General features: G+C 41.6%; 1 protein-coding gene across 3 annotated transcripts in view; it reads left to right on the top strand.

The window, feature by feature from the left end:
- Positions 1-17256, top strand: part of DCAF1 (DDB1 and CUL4 associated factor 1) — a 55463-nt gene that overhangs the window by 6900 nt on the left and 31307 nt on the right. For all 3 annotated transcript variants that reach the window (XM_080996388.1, XM_080996387.1, XM_080996386.1), the window contains exons 2-9: positions 7994-8111; positions 8629-8705; positions 10013-10086; positions 10836-10949; positions 11993-12130; positions 13150-13623; positions 15542-15643; positions 16819-16977. In XM_080996388.1, the coding sequence (XP_080852514.1) occupies positions 8002-8111; positions 8629-8705; positions 10013-10086; positions 10836-10949; positions 11993-12130; positions 13150-13623; positions 15542-15643; positions 16819-16977 (1248 nt within the window). In that variant the 5' untranslated portion in view covers positions 7994-8001. The remainder of the gene's footprint in view (positions 1-7993; positions 8112-8628; positions 8706-10012; positions 10087-10835; positions 10950-11992; positions 12131-13149; positions 13624-15541; positions 15644-16818; positions 16978-17256) is intronic.

Here is a 17256-nt window from a genome sequence, read left to right as displayed (position 1 = left end):
CAGATATCCATCAAATAAAACAATAAAGAATAAAACAAATTTAAGCTTCAAGTATATTTCAGATCCTTCTCTAAGTAACATTTTACTTGCCCCAGATTTATTTACCTACTTATTTTATATAGCTGCACCACAGCAGGAAGATAGTGTTGTGTAGTGGTGGTTAGAGTGTCAATAGGACTTGGAAGATCAGGGTTCAAATCCCCACTCAGTCATGAAGCTCACTGGGTGACCTTGTCCCAGTCCCAATCTCTTAACCTACCTCACAGCGTTGTTGTAGGGATTAACTGGGGAGGGGGAAGCACTCCTTGGAGACAAAGGTAGGCTATAAAGGCAGTAAATGAACTCTTCTGCTTAAGATAGTTGGAGGGGCCAGCCAGATGGAGATGTTTAGTCACTAACCTGGCATCCAGAGATTTCAGCGTGGTCACAATTTGACCTGTGCTAGTTGCAAAATGGTTGTGGGCAGGGAAGTGGGTAGATCTGGCATTGCTCTCCTGTTGTGAGGATATGTGTCTTCCCTTGTAACTACATCCTGAAGCACAGCCCTCTTTCTTTGTTCCATGAAGCTCAATGTGAACTGTTAAAACTTCCCCAGTAAGCCTTATCTGCATAGCCCCATCTAAACACCTGTCAGGTTTGCATAGGAAAAGGGTAATCAGACATGCATCTTCTCCACTCTCCCATTCCATCCATGCCCATGGTGGCTGGGTCATACAGTGTCATGGGCGGGTAGCAAGATTTGACTTGATCACAACATAATACTTCTCAGGCCTTTACATTTCCCCATGTAAACACATGACAATCATTCAATTATATAATGATTAATAATAATAGCAGCTGCTGGAGGGCAGGAGCACATTAGATTAGGATTACTGTGGCAGGTGAGAGGGGTTAATGCTTGCCCCTATTTTTAACAACTTGTCCCCTGAAGCTATTTGCTCTACAGAGAGAAACCATAGGTAGTATTGGGTACGTTTTCCCTCAAAGTAGGAAAATAGCAGGTTTGTATGTGTGATTTTAATTGGTGAAATGATGGTGGTGGGATGATTGTGGTGCAAGGGCAGGGGCGAGACCTGATCTGGTCCTGTCTGTTTGCTCCTTCCTTATCAGCTGCTATTAATTACAGAATATACTGATCACATACCTATTCTTGTTTGGTCTTCCATTGTAATTGTATTTCTGATATTAAAAACACTTTGTTTATTTTTGGATCTTCACAGTAATCTTGCAAAGTAGATTACTGTAAATGTTTTTTTCCCCTTTTCTAAATAAGGAACTGAGGTTGAACAATAGTTATATTGATAATCAACCAAGTTTTACTAAGAGTAGACCTGCTGAAATTAATGGGCCTAGTGTAGTCATGTTCATTAATTTCCATTGGTGTGCTCTGAGTAAAACTTAGCTGAATCTCATCCATATAGTACACTATCACCTAGTGAATCCATGATGAAGATTTGATCCAGGTCTTGTTGGCCGCTCTCCCAGGTTGCCACTGAACCATACTGGGGTGGCTAATTTATTTATTTTTTGCCAGAGGACAGCATTTCGCCATTGCTGATTTTTTTGGGGGGGGAGCCACAAGCCAAAAGTGGTTGGGGATTTAGGATTTTTTGAAAAAAGATTATGACGATAATTTTGGACTAAAATGAAATAGCTGTAAGCTATGGTTGAGGAAAAGGAATGACTATAAGTATTTATTCCAAGGTTGGGAAGGAGGGCAGAAACACTCTGCTGCTGGCAAGGCAAAGCTGCTAACAGCAAAAGCAATGTAAGGAAGTTAATATATTAGCAGGATTTTTTTAAAAAAAACCACACACTTGTAATGTTATGGAGAATGTTTAAATAAGGAAGTAATTAGAGAGTCTTTTTGTTGACATCCACAAATGAAAATAGCACAAAGGTACCAGGGAAGGGAGTGAAGGGAAGTCAGGGGAATCGATGAATCCCAAAATATGGATTAATATTAAGAGTGAATATAGATGTTTTGTTTTTTCTTTTTCAATGTAATGATTGTTTATTAAGAAAATTAATAAAAACTTTTTTTATAAAAAGCTGCTAACAGTCATTCATTCTCTCTCTTGCATGCACACACAGGCGTACTGTATGTAGGTACATACTTGCATTTGCATATGTAACACACACAGAGAAGCACACTTAGTTGAAGCTGTGTTCCTTTGGCTTTCTGTATGGGAAAGATGAGCGGGACGTGGGTGGTGCTATGGTCTAAACCACAGAGCCTAGGGCTTCCCCATTAGAAGGTCGGTGGTTCGAATCCCTGCGATGAGGTGAGCTGCCGTTGCTTGGTCCCTGCTCTTGCCAACCTAGCAGTTCAAAAGCACATCAAAGTGCAAGTAGATAAATAGGTACCACTCTGGCGGGAAGGTAAACGGCGTTTTTCTGCGCTGCTCTGGTTTGCCAGAAGCAGCTTAGTCATGCTGGCCACATGACCCGGAAGCTGTCTACGGACAAACTCCGGCTCCCTCAGCCTATAGAGTGCGATGAGTGCACAACCCCAAAGTTGTCCGCGACTGGACCTAACGGTCAGGGGTACCTTTACCTTTACATTTTATGGGAAAGATGAAGGAAGCCTTTGGGAACAGCCAGTCTTAGAAATTAGCCAGGCACCAGACACAGGTCCAAATGCAACCTCTGGATGCCAGGTTTGCATCTGGGGAAAGCAAAAAGTCACTTAGAGAAGGATCTGAAGTATTTTCCTTGAAACTTGAATTTGTTTTATTCTGAATTGTTGTAATTGATGTTTTAATGTGTTGTAAACTGCTTAGAGATTTGTTCTTTAAAATATAAAGCAGTATAGAAACGAAATGAATAATCATAATCTCCGTGGGGGGGGGGATGGTGCCTAAATATTTCATTGTGGCAACTGTAACCTAGGTTTAAAGGTCCATTCGGTGATTAGATTATATAGCTGAGTTTCTAACACTGGAAACAGCTGCCTCAGGGCACCCTGAGGCAGTGGTTTCCAACTGTCTGTTTTCTTCACCCTGTGCCTTGTTTCAAGACACTCAGTAAGACTTCTCTTGTTCCCAGTGTAACTACCCTGGTGATAATTGCCAGCTCTTAGGTAAGTGGCAATTCCATTGGAAACTCCACAAGTAGCCCCATAGAATGCTTTCAAGCAAAACTGTTTCTTTAGAAAAGGAAGATTCAACTTCTTCATTGCTTAAAACAATAACTTCTTTAGTGTGGGGATGCTTGCAATTTCATCTAATTAGGTCACATAAATGGACCTAAACACCTCCCACTCATTGCAGTGTATTAAATGTACTGTACAAACATTGGGGTTTCTCCTGCAGCTGTGAACATCAGCTGTGACTATACTTCATTTGATATTGGAAAACTTGCTGGACTAGAGAGTTTACAGATTAACAAAAGACACCTGTTACCTGTATAATACTTTGGACAAAACATTGCCTTGGCATGGAATTAATCCTTTGATGTCAGGGTGAGTGGATATGTGTGTGTGTTGATTGTTGTGTGCTGCCTTTGAGCTCACATTCCCTTGCCAAGTTTTTTTTTTACAGCTGTATTTGAAGCTAATCTATGAAATTGCATATTATAATAATGCAAACTATGTAACCAAATAAATAATTGGTCAAGTATATGGATTGATCCTGTTGTCATTGGCTCTTCCTGTTTTGAGAAAGCAACTTGCTTAGCCCAGGGGTTGCAGGGGGAATGAATTGGCAGAACACAGAAGCAAATACTATAGTGTGCCTTGCACTGTTCAGTGTTCAAAATCTTGGAAATAAAGATTCTGGTCTTCCCTCTTCCCTGGTCTTTCCCCAAATGACTCATCAGATATCTAGATATTTGTGAGTCTTGGGCTGTGTATTCTTACTGCTACTTTCTGATGTACTGCCAATATATTCACAGCTGTCTTCTGCTTTTGCACTTAGACTAATGTCTGATAAAGTGGGAAGAGGGATCTGTTTGTGGATGGGAAAAGCTCTAAAAAGTGCAGATTGCCTTTCAGGAAACAGTATATCAGTGAGATAGAAAGCTATGCATTGAGTGTGGTTTCTCCACCACTGTGGACTCAAGGCTCACTGAGAATGTATAGGATATGCTTACATTTCCCAGTATAAATAAGAACAGCACAGTGAAAATGTTACTGTTAAGCAGAAGGCACAGTAAGTAAGACTTATAATCACCTGAAAATGACAACCGAAAGTGAGCCAAATAAATTTGGTGTGGGCTGGGGAGCAATGAGGAATTGTACTGAATATCTTCAAGTATACCAAAGCAGGTATACTTACAAAATATGAAAAGTCCAGGAAGTTTGAAAACAGGAAGAGAACAGTCCTAAAAGTAGGATCCAGGATTATTTACTCCTCTGAACAGTGTAGTTTCATAGGTTTGGGAAAGTGGCCAGTTGACTTTGCCATCTGCCAAATGAATACATGTTGCATGTGATCACTTCTGAATACTGTTGGATTCTTCAGCAGACTAGGAAAATATTACTGAATCTGTCCTGATTTTAGACAGTTGTGTGCCTCAGATTATGGGCAGAATCCAACACTGCATGTAGACTTCCAGTCATGCAACAAAAATTTACCTTCTCTCATCCCAAGCACCCTTAAAATCTGCCCACTGTACTTCAGGTGTGCAGGTGTGTGAGGAGTCAGCAGGGTTCTAGCTGAAGAGTCTGCACAGCTTTGTTTGGAAGAGAGTGATTCTTAAGATATCTTGATACAATACATTTTTAAAGCTCCAGGGGTCAACAGTCTGTGGATCATAGTCTAAACCGTTGGTTTAATTTTATGTATTTGGTGATGGTGAGGAGAAGCAGAAATGGACAGAGCAATGGAAGGAAAAGCAGGGTATTAGTTAGACTTCTAGGAAATCTGATGTGTTCCTCCTCTGGCAACCTACTCTGTGGAGAGTAGGGGTGGAAGAATAAAAAAGTTTGGATGTAGTGGGCATGAATGACTTTGCTGGGTCTGATTTTCCAGGAAGGGACACAGCTGGCATAAAGTGCTTGATCAAGAAGCACACTCAAGCTGTCTGCTTGATTCTGAAAGTGGGAGTGCATTCTCATCCAAAACAAGTTGAACAATCATTTCTGGCTTGGTGGAACCCCCACCCCCACCCCACCAGCAGTATTTTTGTTCCGTCTGGGTTTTCATGGTGCTGTTAGTAACACCAGGAGTCCTCTGTAATAAAGCCCCTCTAGGTTTTGGTAGGGGACATGGGTTTGCCGATCAGAAGGTTGGCAGTTCGAATCCCCGCAATGGGGTGAGCTCCTGTTGTTCGGTCCCTGCTCCTGCCAACCTAGCAGTTCGAAAGCACGAAGTGCAAATAGATAAATAGGTACCGCTCCGGTGGGAATGTAAACGGCGTTTCCGTACGCTGCTCTGGTTCGCCAGAAGCAGCTTAGTCATGCTGGCCACATGACCTGGAAGCTGTACACTGGCTCCCTTGGTCAATAAAGCGAGATGAGCGCCGCAACCCCAGAGTTGTCCATGACTGGACCTAACAGTCAGGGGTCCCTTTAGCTTTAGGTTTTGGTAGCCCTTTCTGTGTGGCACTTGTCAGAAGAAGTTCAGTAGCTGTGTGATGGGCTGCTGTTTCCAATGGAGTTGGTTTGCAATTTTATGAGAGTTCATTTGAGAGAGGCCTTCATGAATAAATGCAAGTCTAATATGGCAGCTTTGAAAAAATAATAATACTTAGTTAAGATTGACTTAAAGGCTCAAGTTTTATTGTAATAAACTCCCTTACTATAATCTATTCTCTTCTATGGGTCCACAGTTTCACTTGCTGACATCACCACCATGGCAAATGTTTCCAGCCTCTGATGAATGATGAGCTCCAGCTTTCCTCTCTGCTTCCAAGCTAGGGAAGATTTGGGTGGGGCTTTGGTGACTCTGAAAGCCCATTATTTATTTTGTATTTATTAATAATTACTTAATAATTAATAATAACTATTTTTATTTTATTAAATTAATATACCACCCTCCATCAGCAGATCACATGGAGGTTTGTAGTATAAAAACACAGAAATACATAATATAATAACAAAAAAACAATCATAACAAAGAAAACAATACGCGCCCCACTATAAAAGACCATAGATTGTTTAATTAGCCAAAGGCCGGGGAGAAGAGGAATGTTTTCTCCTGGTGTCTATAACTGTAGGGGCAAATTTAACTCCCTCCCCAGCTCTAAAATTGGGAGGAAGGTTGGAGATAATTGAGTATGTTTCTAAGGAAAATGGGGTGGGGGAGGAATGGTGGTTTACACATATTAAACGTGACTAGAGTATGTATTTAGAAAAGAGTGGAGATGATTTTGGTGCTATGAGTGCCATGGATATAGGAGGTCAAGCCATTGGCCCATCTCTTTCAGTATTGTCTATACTGACTGGCATTGGCTCTAGGGTTTCAGACAGCACATTACCAGACCTACCTAGAGATGCCAGGATTTGAACTAAGGACCTACTGATGTTTTACCACTTTGCCACAGCCCTTCCTCATAGAAGCATGGTGACAAACTGATGAACCCTAACCTTCCTCTCTTGAGTTAGTAAGGGAAGCTGGGGGGGTGGGAGGATATTATTATTATTATTATTATTATTATTTGCCATTGCTGTTCCAAGTGCCTTGCAAGGAAGTGACGAATCAGCAAGATGCAGTCCTTTTCTAGCTTGAAGCTGCCGTGGGGAATAGGGGTCATCCTCAATGGGTTTCTGAGGTCCTTGGCAGGGGAAATCCCTATATACTGTCTCCACCTCCAAGCTGGAGGTGAATGCTGGGGCTTGTTTTTACAGGAAGGGTCCCCTCGCCCCACCTGCTTTCCAAAATTGGAACTAAAGACGAAAGCAGGAAATGTTCTCTGTATTTTGGCAGCACAATGAAAGGTGGCACAATGGGTCAGTGCTTCTGGCTGTTAACCAGAAGTTTGGTGGTTCAAGCCCACCCAAGGATGGCTGTGAGCAGGATTCCTGCACTTGAAGGGTGTTGGACTAGATGACCCTGGTGTTCCCTTCCAGCTGTATAATTCTGTTATATTTTTATATGTGCTGGAAGCCGCTCAGAGTGGCTGGGGCAACCTAGCCAGATGGATGAGGTATAAATAATAAAATTACTGTCATTTAATTACAGATAGGTAGCCGTGTTGGTCTGCCATAGTCAAAATAAAAAAAATCCTTCCAGTAGCACCTTTAAGACCAACTGAGTTAGTTCTTGGTATGAGCTTTCGTGTGCAAGCACACTTCTTCAGATACATATCTGAAGAAGTGTATCTGAAGAAGTGTGCTTGCACACGAAAGCTCATACCAAGAACTAACTTAGTTGGTCTTAAAGGTGCTACTGGAAGGATTTTTTTTTTATTTTGTCATTTAATTCTAAGATCTGGGAAAGTCACAGGGTCATGGTCACTGCATATTTTTGACTGGACGCCAAAGCCAGCCTAATGTTGTGGATCTCTGTCCTGCTCTTCTTTGGAAAGCTCAGAGAGGTTTACTTGTATCTGCCAAGATACACTGTTCATCCAGACGTTTATTAGGTCCACTCAGACTTAATTTAAATGATGCTTCAGTACTGAATACTCCCAGGCGATTCACATTGCCCTTAAAAAACACCACAATTGGCCTTTCTTGAATAGTATTTGAGCCTTCAAAGAAACATCTCATTGAACCATTTTACAAGTCCAGTTTCTGTCCTTAACTCAAGGGTCCTTTTGAACTCTTTGTCCATCATTATACAATGTGTCATCTGCCTAGAGTTGTACAATTTTATTTGCTAGGGGCAGGGAAATTGTGAAAATCTCCTCATCTACCCAGCTTAATTTAATTGTTCTTAGTAGGAAGTAGACCCCGTTAATTTCAGTGCGATTTGCTTAGGGCTGCAGCATTCGTGTATAAAAAAATCCTTTTGGAAACTCAGATTTTTAAATTTTTGTTTGAGAAGTAATGCCTTTGAGAGCTGAGCTACTTTCCAGTTGGTACTGATTTCCTCCCTTCCACCTTTAGGGTGAGTCATGACTTCATGTTCTGAACTTGTGGATTCCAAGGCTGAGCTTACTGCTTTGCTGGAGCAGTGGGAAAAAGAGCATGGCAGTGGGCAAGATATTGTTCCTATCCTTACTCGGTAAGTACAGTTGTTCAGAAGTGCAGTTACACAAGCAATGCTATACTCAGTCCTGCTTGCAACCTGCCTACCCAGTGAGGCTTTTCTGAAACAAGGAGGGGCAGAGTGTCATGAAAAAATTCTGGCAGAAAAACAAGGACTTCGAGAGTCCTTAGTTGCAAGTGTCTAGCAATCATCTATAATTTTTTGATGATACTTCCCAACATAGAAACCCAACAAATATTAGAGAGCAGATGTTAACATAAATGCTTTCTTTACTGTCTTCTGGGTTCCTGTGTTGGTGGCTGCCTTGCGAGGGCAGACATCACCCATTTATTACAAGGCAGCATAGACCTTGTTTCAGCAGAGTGTAGCACTTCAGAGTCTCATTTATTTCCTTTGCTGAATTACTGCTGTGTGTCTCAGTCATCTGCAGTACAATTGGAACGTGGGTGGGTGAGTGGTTTTTGAAGTTCTTTAGCAGCGTTTATTCTGAGGGGGATTTCAAGTGGCTCATGTTTCTTCACCCCCTTTCTAGAATGTCGGAATTGATTGAGAAGGAGACAGAAGAGTACCGCAAGCGAGATCCGGATCCATTTGATGATAGGCACCCTGGTAAGATGCATTGAGAGCATACAAATCCACTGTGATCCATTCTTGATCGTGTTGTAAACGAGAGAGAGGGTGGGAAGGCCAAGACCGCAGAGATGTAGCTCCACAAAGTTTATCTGCTAGGACGGCACTCAGATTTCTCCCCAATGCTTGACACATTTCAACAATTCCTTTCAGAATTTGCCCTTCCATCTACTTTAGAAATAATGCATATAAAGGGGGGGGGGGAATGTGGGCATACCTCACACAGTGAAAACCCATAGTCACGTTTTTGTGCTGACACTTGCTGAGCTTCTGAATCCTTTTTAGCGGCTCAGTCTGTAAGCAGTGTAGCAAAGTGGTGGGGAACCTTTGCATGCACCCACAGCTCATCAAACACTGCTGGTGGTCAAGGATGATGGGAGTTATAGTTCAACAGCATCTGGATGGTTGCATGTTCCTCACTTTCGGTTTAGTGGTTTCTTAGGCCAGTGATATATATTTAAACAAATTAGGAATAAATTGAAAGCGGACTTAAATTTATTGTGAGAGGCCTGGAATGAAAAATGAGAGAATCAGCTGTCGCAGAGCAAATAGAAGGCAGTTTTCCAGCTCATTTAAACCTTCCTACTTATATCTTGTTAAGGTTGATCAGACAAAATTTACAGATGTGCACATACCAGATACCATGAAGATAATTTGAAAGAAATGTGAGGGATTCTACTTTATACTGGAATGGCACACAGGTCAAGGCAATGATACACCATATGAGGTGGGACTGCCTAGCCTTATCTTGCTTTTGGATCAGTGTTACCAAGCGGATTAAGTTAGTGTTGCAATCTTCTCTTCCTTTTTCTGTGTATGCTGTACTTTTTCTCCTTGGGGTTTATTGGGTGGTCATCAAGATGGATTAGGAGGTGAGATTTAATATGTTGAGATTTTTTTTTTATTAGGTCTAGGCATTTCAGTTCTTCAATATTTTAATAGAAAGAATGACAGTTAGTGCAGTAGTAATGTATTACTGTTTCCAGTTCAGTTTTCTAAATACTCCTAACGTGTCATTTGCCTTGACTATCTTTTTTTGCTTGATTGTTTATAATTCTGTGAACTATGTGCTTTGCATTAAACATAAGGTTTGTTTTCTACATATAAAACATTTTTTAAATTTTTACTCAGAATGCATTTAGAGAAAAGATACATGTGAAGCATCCTTTCACTTCTAGCTAGAAAATTTAGCCATTCCTTTTAATTTGCTTGCTACATACTTTGCTATTTATTATTGCTAATCAAGTTTGGAAGACAAGCTGATATTCTTGTCCATCTCTTTCTAGGTCGGGCAGATCCAAAATGTATGCTTGGCCACTTGCTGAGGATACTCTTCAAGAACGACGATTTCATGAATGCAGTGGGTTTGCCCTTTACATTTTTCCATAGATTTGCACATCAGGACTGCTAGGAACTTTTCATTATTCTTTTACTCAGTCATCTTTTTGCCTTGAGTTAGGGGTACCAGAGTGATCATTTTCTTTTAGCTTTGCTGTGTGCTTAATTAGGAATGTACCTTCCAAGAATTGATATAAAATCTTTCTAAGCCTGACTTGTACAAGAGTATAAAGGAGAGCCTTCTGTTTGTTAACTTAATATGCATACCTGCAGCAGCTTCTTAAAAACAAAACAAAAACAAAACGGTCTTTGCGCCTTGTCTGGCTCTTCCAGGAAAGTTGGAATTCCTGCAGACTGTGTGGTCTGAGAGGATTTGTAGACAATGGCAAATACATTTAAAATTTATTTTTTTAAAAGCTGGTCCTGCTAGCTAGGGATGATGGGAGTAGTAGTCCAAAACCAGCTAGAGACCCAAGTTTGGGAAACCCTGTTCTAGTGTAATATGGGAGGTGGTGCTGGGGGCTTCAGAGAAAAGGAGGAACTGATGAAAAAGGCCTCCATCAATGGGAGCCAACAATGGATCGTTGTTGCTTCCATTCACAGAAGGGTAATTCAGGCTCTAAGCCATAATAAATTGGCTTCATTCAGAATAAGGGAGGAAATCTTTAATATTTCTTGCAGTCCAATACTGCATTCTTATGCAACTTCTTTTTCTTATCTGGACCATTTTTTGATAGACAGTACTATTTAATTCTCTTTATCTCTTTTCAGCTGGTGAATGCTTATGTGATGACAAGCAGAGAACCACCTTTGAATACCGCTGCCTGTCGACTCCTTTTGGACATCATGCCTGGGCTGGAAACTGCTGTCGTCTTTCAGGAAAAGGTCTCAGATATAAGATGATGCTCACATAACCTTCCTGTTGACCATTTTAGTAGTCTCCACTCTCTCTGCTATTTCTAGAGACTTAGGTAGACAGCAACTATGTTTCAAAGGAGTGAGAAATCAAAAATCTGTTTTAGGGCGCCTTGGAGTCATTATGCCAGCTGTGTAAATTAGTTCACAAAACACAGCGTATAAATTTCACGAAAGTTACCAGCCTAAAAAAGTTTTTAATAGCCTTCTTGTCGATACTGATGTGAATTTCAAATTGTACTTTCAGTCTCTCTGTCTCTCTCTGTCTCTCTCTCTCAAAAAAACAGGTTTTCCATATTCTGTGAGTCTTTTACCATAAGGATGCAACTCTGAAAACTTGATCATGAGTTGAGGCTTACAGTTGTCTTCTGGGCTGTTTGCAGGTCTCCCAGGAGAAACAGTCTCAAACTTCCAAATACATACAATCCCCAACTGCAATATGTAGTGGGTAGCGGGAAGTGGATGATACTTGCATGAAATTCCCGAGCTTATGTGACCAGGATCCAAAGAAGTGATATGTGGTTAGAGAAAAAACTTTCTTTGCTGCATTTGCTGCAGCAGTTTGTGCTTCATGAAGGAGCAAATGGCTGTTCAGTTGAAAAAGTGACTTGTCCCTCACCAGTAAGTCATCCCACAGCAAGAATAACAAAAGGCTGCTAGTATATGCATATTAGCACTACTTCAGACCTTGATTATACATATGTACACAGTTCCATTGCTTAGTGGACCTTAGCTTTTGTAAGTGTATAATAATAGTGTATTCTACTGTACACTCATATAATTACAGTGTGATCCTTGTGAAGTCAACAGAAGTGCTTCGGGATTACTGTGGAAAATAATCCACATTAGGTGTTCTAGTTGGAAAATGCTGGCTTACACTTTGGAAAATGTAGGAGGACTTCAGATATTCCCCAATTCTTTATAAATTTAATTTTTTCCCCTTTGTATATGGCTGTGGAGAGGAGAATTTATCTGCTAATATCTGTCCTTCTCCCCATCCCCACTAACTCTAGGAAGGCATAGTTGAGAATCTCTTCAAGTGGGCACGAGAGGCTGATCAACCTCTGAGGACATTTGCAACTGGATTGCTGGGAGGGGCCATGGAGAACCAAGACATTGCTGCTAACTACAGAGATGAGAATTCTCAATTGGTAATACTCATGGCAAATCCGCCACACCCATTGTTAAAAGCAAGCACTTGCAAAGCATAATTGAATCCTAAGACTTTGGGGGGGCTCATTCCTCACAGATGTGATTTCAGAAGTTGCAGTGAATGATGGAAAACTGGAGGGGAATTTGCATGGTTCTGCTTTATAGGAAATTGCCATACTGTACTTGTCCTTTGCAAATGGAGGAAATAGATTCATATCGGAGTATTGATTCTTAATGTTTCTGCTCTTGGTAGCATATCTCATGCTTATCTGCCCTGTAGCTGGAAATGTGCTTGGTGTGGTGTGTTCATTTCAAAACCTGGAGCAAATGGAGTGATTTATTGTAAAAGTTTGGTTAAGTTTGTATACTGTCTGTCCACCAAATGTTGCCTAAGGCACTTTGCAGCAATAGCACAAAAATCAAACACCTATACAAAATAATAATAAAAAACATAAAAACCAGAGCAGAGGAAACACTTCAGTACAATCTGTAGAACAGCGAGCTAAAAGGGATGTCACAAACAGACAGGAACAAATGGGGAGTTGCCTTTAGAATATATGTTTTATTGTTGTAAGTCTCTTTGAGACCTACACAGTGAAAAGCGGGATATAATTTTTAAAACTAACAAAACAAATTGAAATACTGATTTCACATGTTAGCTGTGCAGATCATTGGTCATAGATGTATTTGCTTGTAATCACCAAAGATCACCAGGCCTTTCTTCCCATGTCCATTTCCCCCTGCACTCCTACAGTAGGCAGAAAATGAAAATGAACTGTCTTTGCATGGAAATTGCTTTAAACACAGAAACTATTTTTTAAAAAACCAAAACCCTCCGTGCCTTTGGTCCTATGTTTTTCTTTTGGGTTTTTTTTTGTGGGAGAAGGACACATGGGCTGCTTCTCAGTCAGAAGCCAGGGTAAAAACGCCTTGTATTTCTCCTTCCCTGGTCTCCTGTGGGCTACTTGACTTGAATTTGCTTATGTGAAAGTGCTGCATCCTTTTCTTTTTGCAACAGGTGGCGTTTGTGCTTCAGCGCTTGAGAGAGCTGCAAGTGAATGAAGTGAACACGAAACACGAAAACAAGCGGCCCAGTCCTCGAAAAGTACCCTCAGACTCTCTGCTGCCTCTGGATGAAGAAGCTGTGGACATGGATTATGGGGAGATGGCTGTGGATGGCGAACAGGAGGAAGTTACAGGGGATATGGAAATCTCATTTAACCTTGACTCAAATCACAAGACTAGTAGTCGGGTGAACTCTGCCACAAAAAAATCAGGGAAGCAACATGAAAGAGAGAATTTCCGGAAAGCAAAACAAAAACTTGGCTTCCCTTCAGAGCCAGAAAGGATGTTTGTTGAACTGTCTAACAGCAGCTGGTCAGAGATGTCTCCTTGGGTGATTGGCACAAACTATACGTTATACCCTTTGACCTCCGCTATAGAGCAAAGGTTAATTCTGCAGTATTTGACTCCCCTAGGGGAGTATCAAGAGGTAGGTATACAAAAGGCAAGGAAACAAGCAATGTCTGGATGGCCTCCTTTTATGACCCAATTAAATTGTGTTAATGGGGGGGGGGGGTTTGGAATGATGATGATGATGATTAAAATTTGTATACCGTCCTTCAGCTGAAGATCACAGGGCAGTTCAGAATTCAAAAATTCAAAATGAGAATACGAAAAACCAAAAACAGACCAATCACCCCCTCCCACAAATACATTTAAAAGGCCATAGAATGTTTAATCAGTCAAAGGCCTGGTTATAGAGAAATGATTTCACCTGGCACCTAAAGATATGTAATGAAGGTAGCAGCCGAACCTTCCTGGGGAGAAAATGCCGTAGATGGGAAGCCGCCACAGAAAAGGTTGCCACCATCCAGACCTTGTGAGGGAGGAAAATGAAGAAGGGCCTCAGATGACGGGCATGAAGATGTGTCCAGAGCAGGGGTCAGCAAACCTTTTCAGCCGTGGGCTGGTCCACCGTCCCTCAGACCATGTGATGGGCTGGACTATATTTTGAAAAAAAATAATGAACAAATTCCTATGCCCCACAAATAACCCAGAGATGCATTTTAAATAAAAGCACACATTCTACTCATGTAAAAACACGCTGATTCCCGGACCATCTGTGGGCCGGATTGAGAAGGCGATTGGGCCGCATCCAGCCCACAGGCCTTAGGTTGCCTACCCCTGGTCCAGAGCATCACAAAAAGAGCATGTAAATGAGATAAATGAGATCTTGGAATTGTTTTCTCAGGATTTTTTTGGTGACTCTTTGAGTTGAGAGAAGGAGATGTTCCTCTGTAGACAGTGGTGGGAAACCTCTGGCCCCAGGGACTGAATGTGATCCTCCAGGCTTCTCTGTCTGGTCCTTGAGACTTTTCCAGGCCATGCTTCTCCCGCAGGCAACACCCTTTGATAGGTCTGCTCTGTATTGTCCTTAAGTGCTGTTGCCTGGGTGGAATGTGTCCTTGAACTCTGCTGGATAGGGAGAATGTGTGTGTGTAGAACAGAGGTTGGCAGCCTTATCCGAGGATGGGCCGGTTGACGTTCCGTCCATCAGAGGATGGGTAGGAGCATGTGCGCACTTCCGGGTCTGAGGAGCACCTGTGCGCGTGCGCACACACTATTTCCGGCGCTCCTCTGACCCGGAAGTACACTGGAAATAGTGTGTGTGCATGCACAGGGGCGCTTCTCTGTCCTCCACGTGTGTGCACATTCTATTTCTGGCGCACATCCGGGTTGGAGGAGCGCCCGTGCGCATGTGCACAGGTGCCATCAACCCAGAGGTCAGTCGCTGCGCCGGTAAGAGCAGGTGGGGTGGTGGTGGCAGAGATCGCCATGGGCCAGTTAGACAAACCTCATGGACCGCTACCGGCCCATGGGGCTTAGGTTGCCGACCCCTGGTGTAGAAGCATCTTCCTTTGGCATGGCTGGAGTGTAGCCCCCTGTCCAAAGGTCAGAGCTGCATTCATTGCTCTACCCAGGGGTATATGGTCCCTGGAAGGTAGTCCATGAGGGAATGGGGCTCTTAGACTGAAAAAGGTTCCCCACCCCTGCAATTTAATAATTCGAACATATGAATGAGAGTTAACTATTTAAAAGAAGTGCTGAAAAGATGCATTTATTAGATTTCTTTACTGCCTTTCCTTCAGTGGTGCAATGCACATTTTGACAGGAGGCGGCTCTTGTCTCCCTTTCTTGGACAACCACCTTCATCTAAAATTGTTGAGAAGGAACTTGTTAGCTAAGCCGTAAGAAATACAAGGTAGTGTTGGTCACTTGACAGAGATGGAGCTTGATTGTTGTCATTATTCGCTTGCCTTTAAACTTAAGGGGAAGGGAAATGATACTGTCGAAAGTGCTCCCCACACAATTTTTTCAACAGTGAACTAATCTTTTACTTTTCTCAGCTGCTTCCCATCTTTATGCAACTTGGATCAAGAGACCTAATGATGTTCTATATTGATTTGAAACGGACCAATGATGTACTGCTCACCTTTGAAGCCCTGAAGGTAAAATGACAGCAGAGCAAATTGCTTGTTAACAAGTGGTGATTCTGTGACAATTATTTTTTTCCATGTCAGTTATTGAAATAAATAATTTTGGACCTGATATCTAGTTAAGTAGTGCCAAAGTTGCATTCTGAGTTCTTGTGTTTTTGCTCTTAAGTTTGATTGCGGCAACCTTCATCTGCTCTTTTCTTAACGGGGTCAATGATTATCTGTTTTATTAAGTATATTTCCTCTGACTGCTTTGGTCTATTTATTTTATTTATTTAAAACACGTCTATACTGCCTTTTATTCAAAATTTCAAGTCAGTTCACAACAATGTGAATATTCATTAAAATCACTGTGTTTAAGGCTACATTTATATAGATTTTTTTAAAAAAATAAAAAACCTAGAATTCAGATTTAGCTTTGATTCTAATCCTGATGCTGCTGTGCTTACTTGAATGCATTTCTTAACTTCTCAGCGCTTCATATCCTCAGCCTTTCACATTCTGTCATCAAAGTGTTTCTTCAAGGCAAAATAAAATTGCAGTGTTAATATTCTCCCTTTGGTCTTGGAAGCGAGCCAGTCCAGAGTCTTTTTGTGGGCCAAGAAAGGCTTCAAATTTGAGTGATGCAGTCCCAGATAAATTTGCTATCCAGCTGCTTTGAATCAGTCAGCTGATTCCTTGGTGCTGCACCCAGATCTTCATATTATGTTGTTGTCTCCTGCTGCTTGTGTTGTTCCACTAAATTTAATGGGACATAAAATGGTTTTCTCCCAAGTTCTGCTACTGCTGCTGCCTTGAGATGAGACTACAGAACACTGGTGCTATTTTACACTTTAAATCCTTTGCAAGAGAGAAGAGACATTTTCCTTGCTCAGAATTGCCTTGTGTTTTACTTTTGAAATGCATAGACATGCAAAACAAACTTTTGTCTTCTTAAATTGTAGGAAAATATCTGATGGCTGCTTTACAGAGTTGATAAAGCTATTTATAGGCGATTGAGTTAGAAGGTGGTGGTGTTATACCAAGGCCATCTTTTTGCTCTCAGGCAAAGAAGAAGTCCAAGAAGGCAATATCCTCTTTCCTTTACCACTCTGTGCAAATTGCAGAGAAGAGCATTTCACTGGTATCAGAGAACTCCAAGGGTTTGTTAGTGGATTTCTATATTGACTTTGGGTTTCTGTTCGCAGTATTTGGCATCGCTGCTGCTCCACAACAAGTTTGCAACAGAGTTTGTTGCTCATGGAGGAGTGCAGAAGCTGCTGGAGATTCCTCGTCCTTCCATGGCAGCTACAGGTGTCTCCATGTGCTTATATTATTTGTCTTACAATCAGGATGCCATGGAAAGGGTAAGATTCCATTCTGCTAACAGAAATTGTAGGTATTTAAAATACAGTGGGGCTGCATTGGGAGGAGGAAACAGTAAAAATTGAGTTCCCTCCCTTTTGCAAGCAAATTTGCTTTTGCCAGCACAAAACAACTGTTGAATACTACCTAGCAGGTTCCTCTTTGGGTGGATTCACACAACCACACTTTTCACATGCCGACAGGAATTATTTCTTGATCTTTTGACACCTCCATCAAATGTTGGCTTTTCCTCATATGCTGTTTTCAACATGCTCATGTGG

The sequence above is a fragment of the Podarcis pityusensis genome, assembly GCF_964106645.2.
Source record: "Podarcis pityusensis genome assembly, chromosome: 2".
NCBI lineage: Eukaryota > Metazoa > Chordata > Lepidosauria > Squamata > Lacertidae > Podarcis > Podarcis pityusensis.
This window is presented reverse-complemented; position numbering and strand designations above follow the sequence as displayed.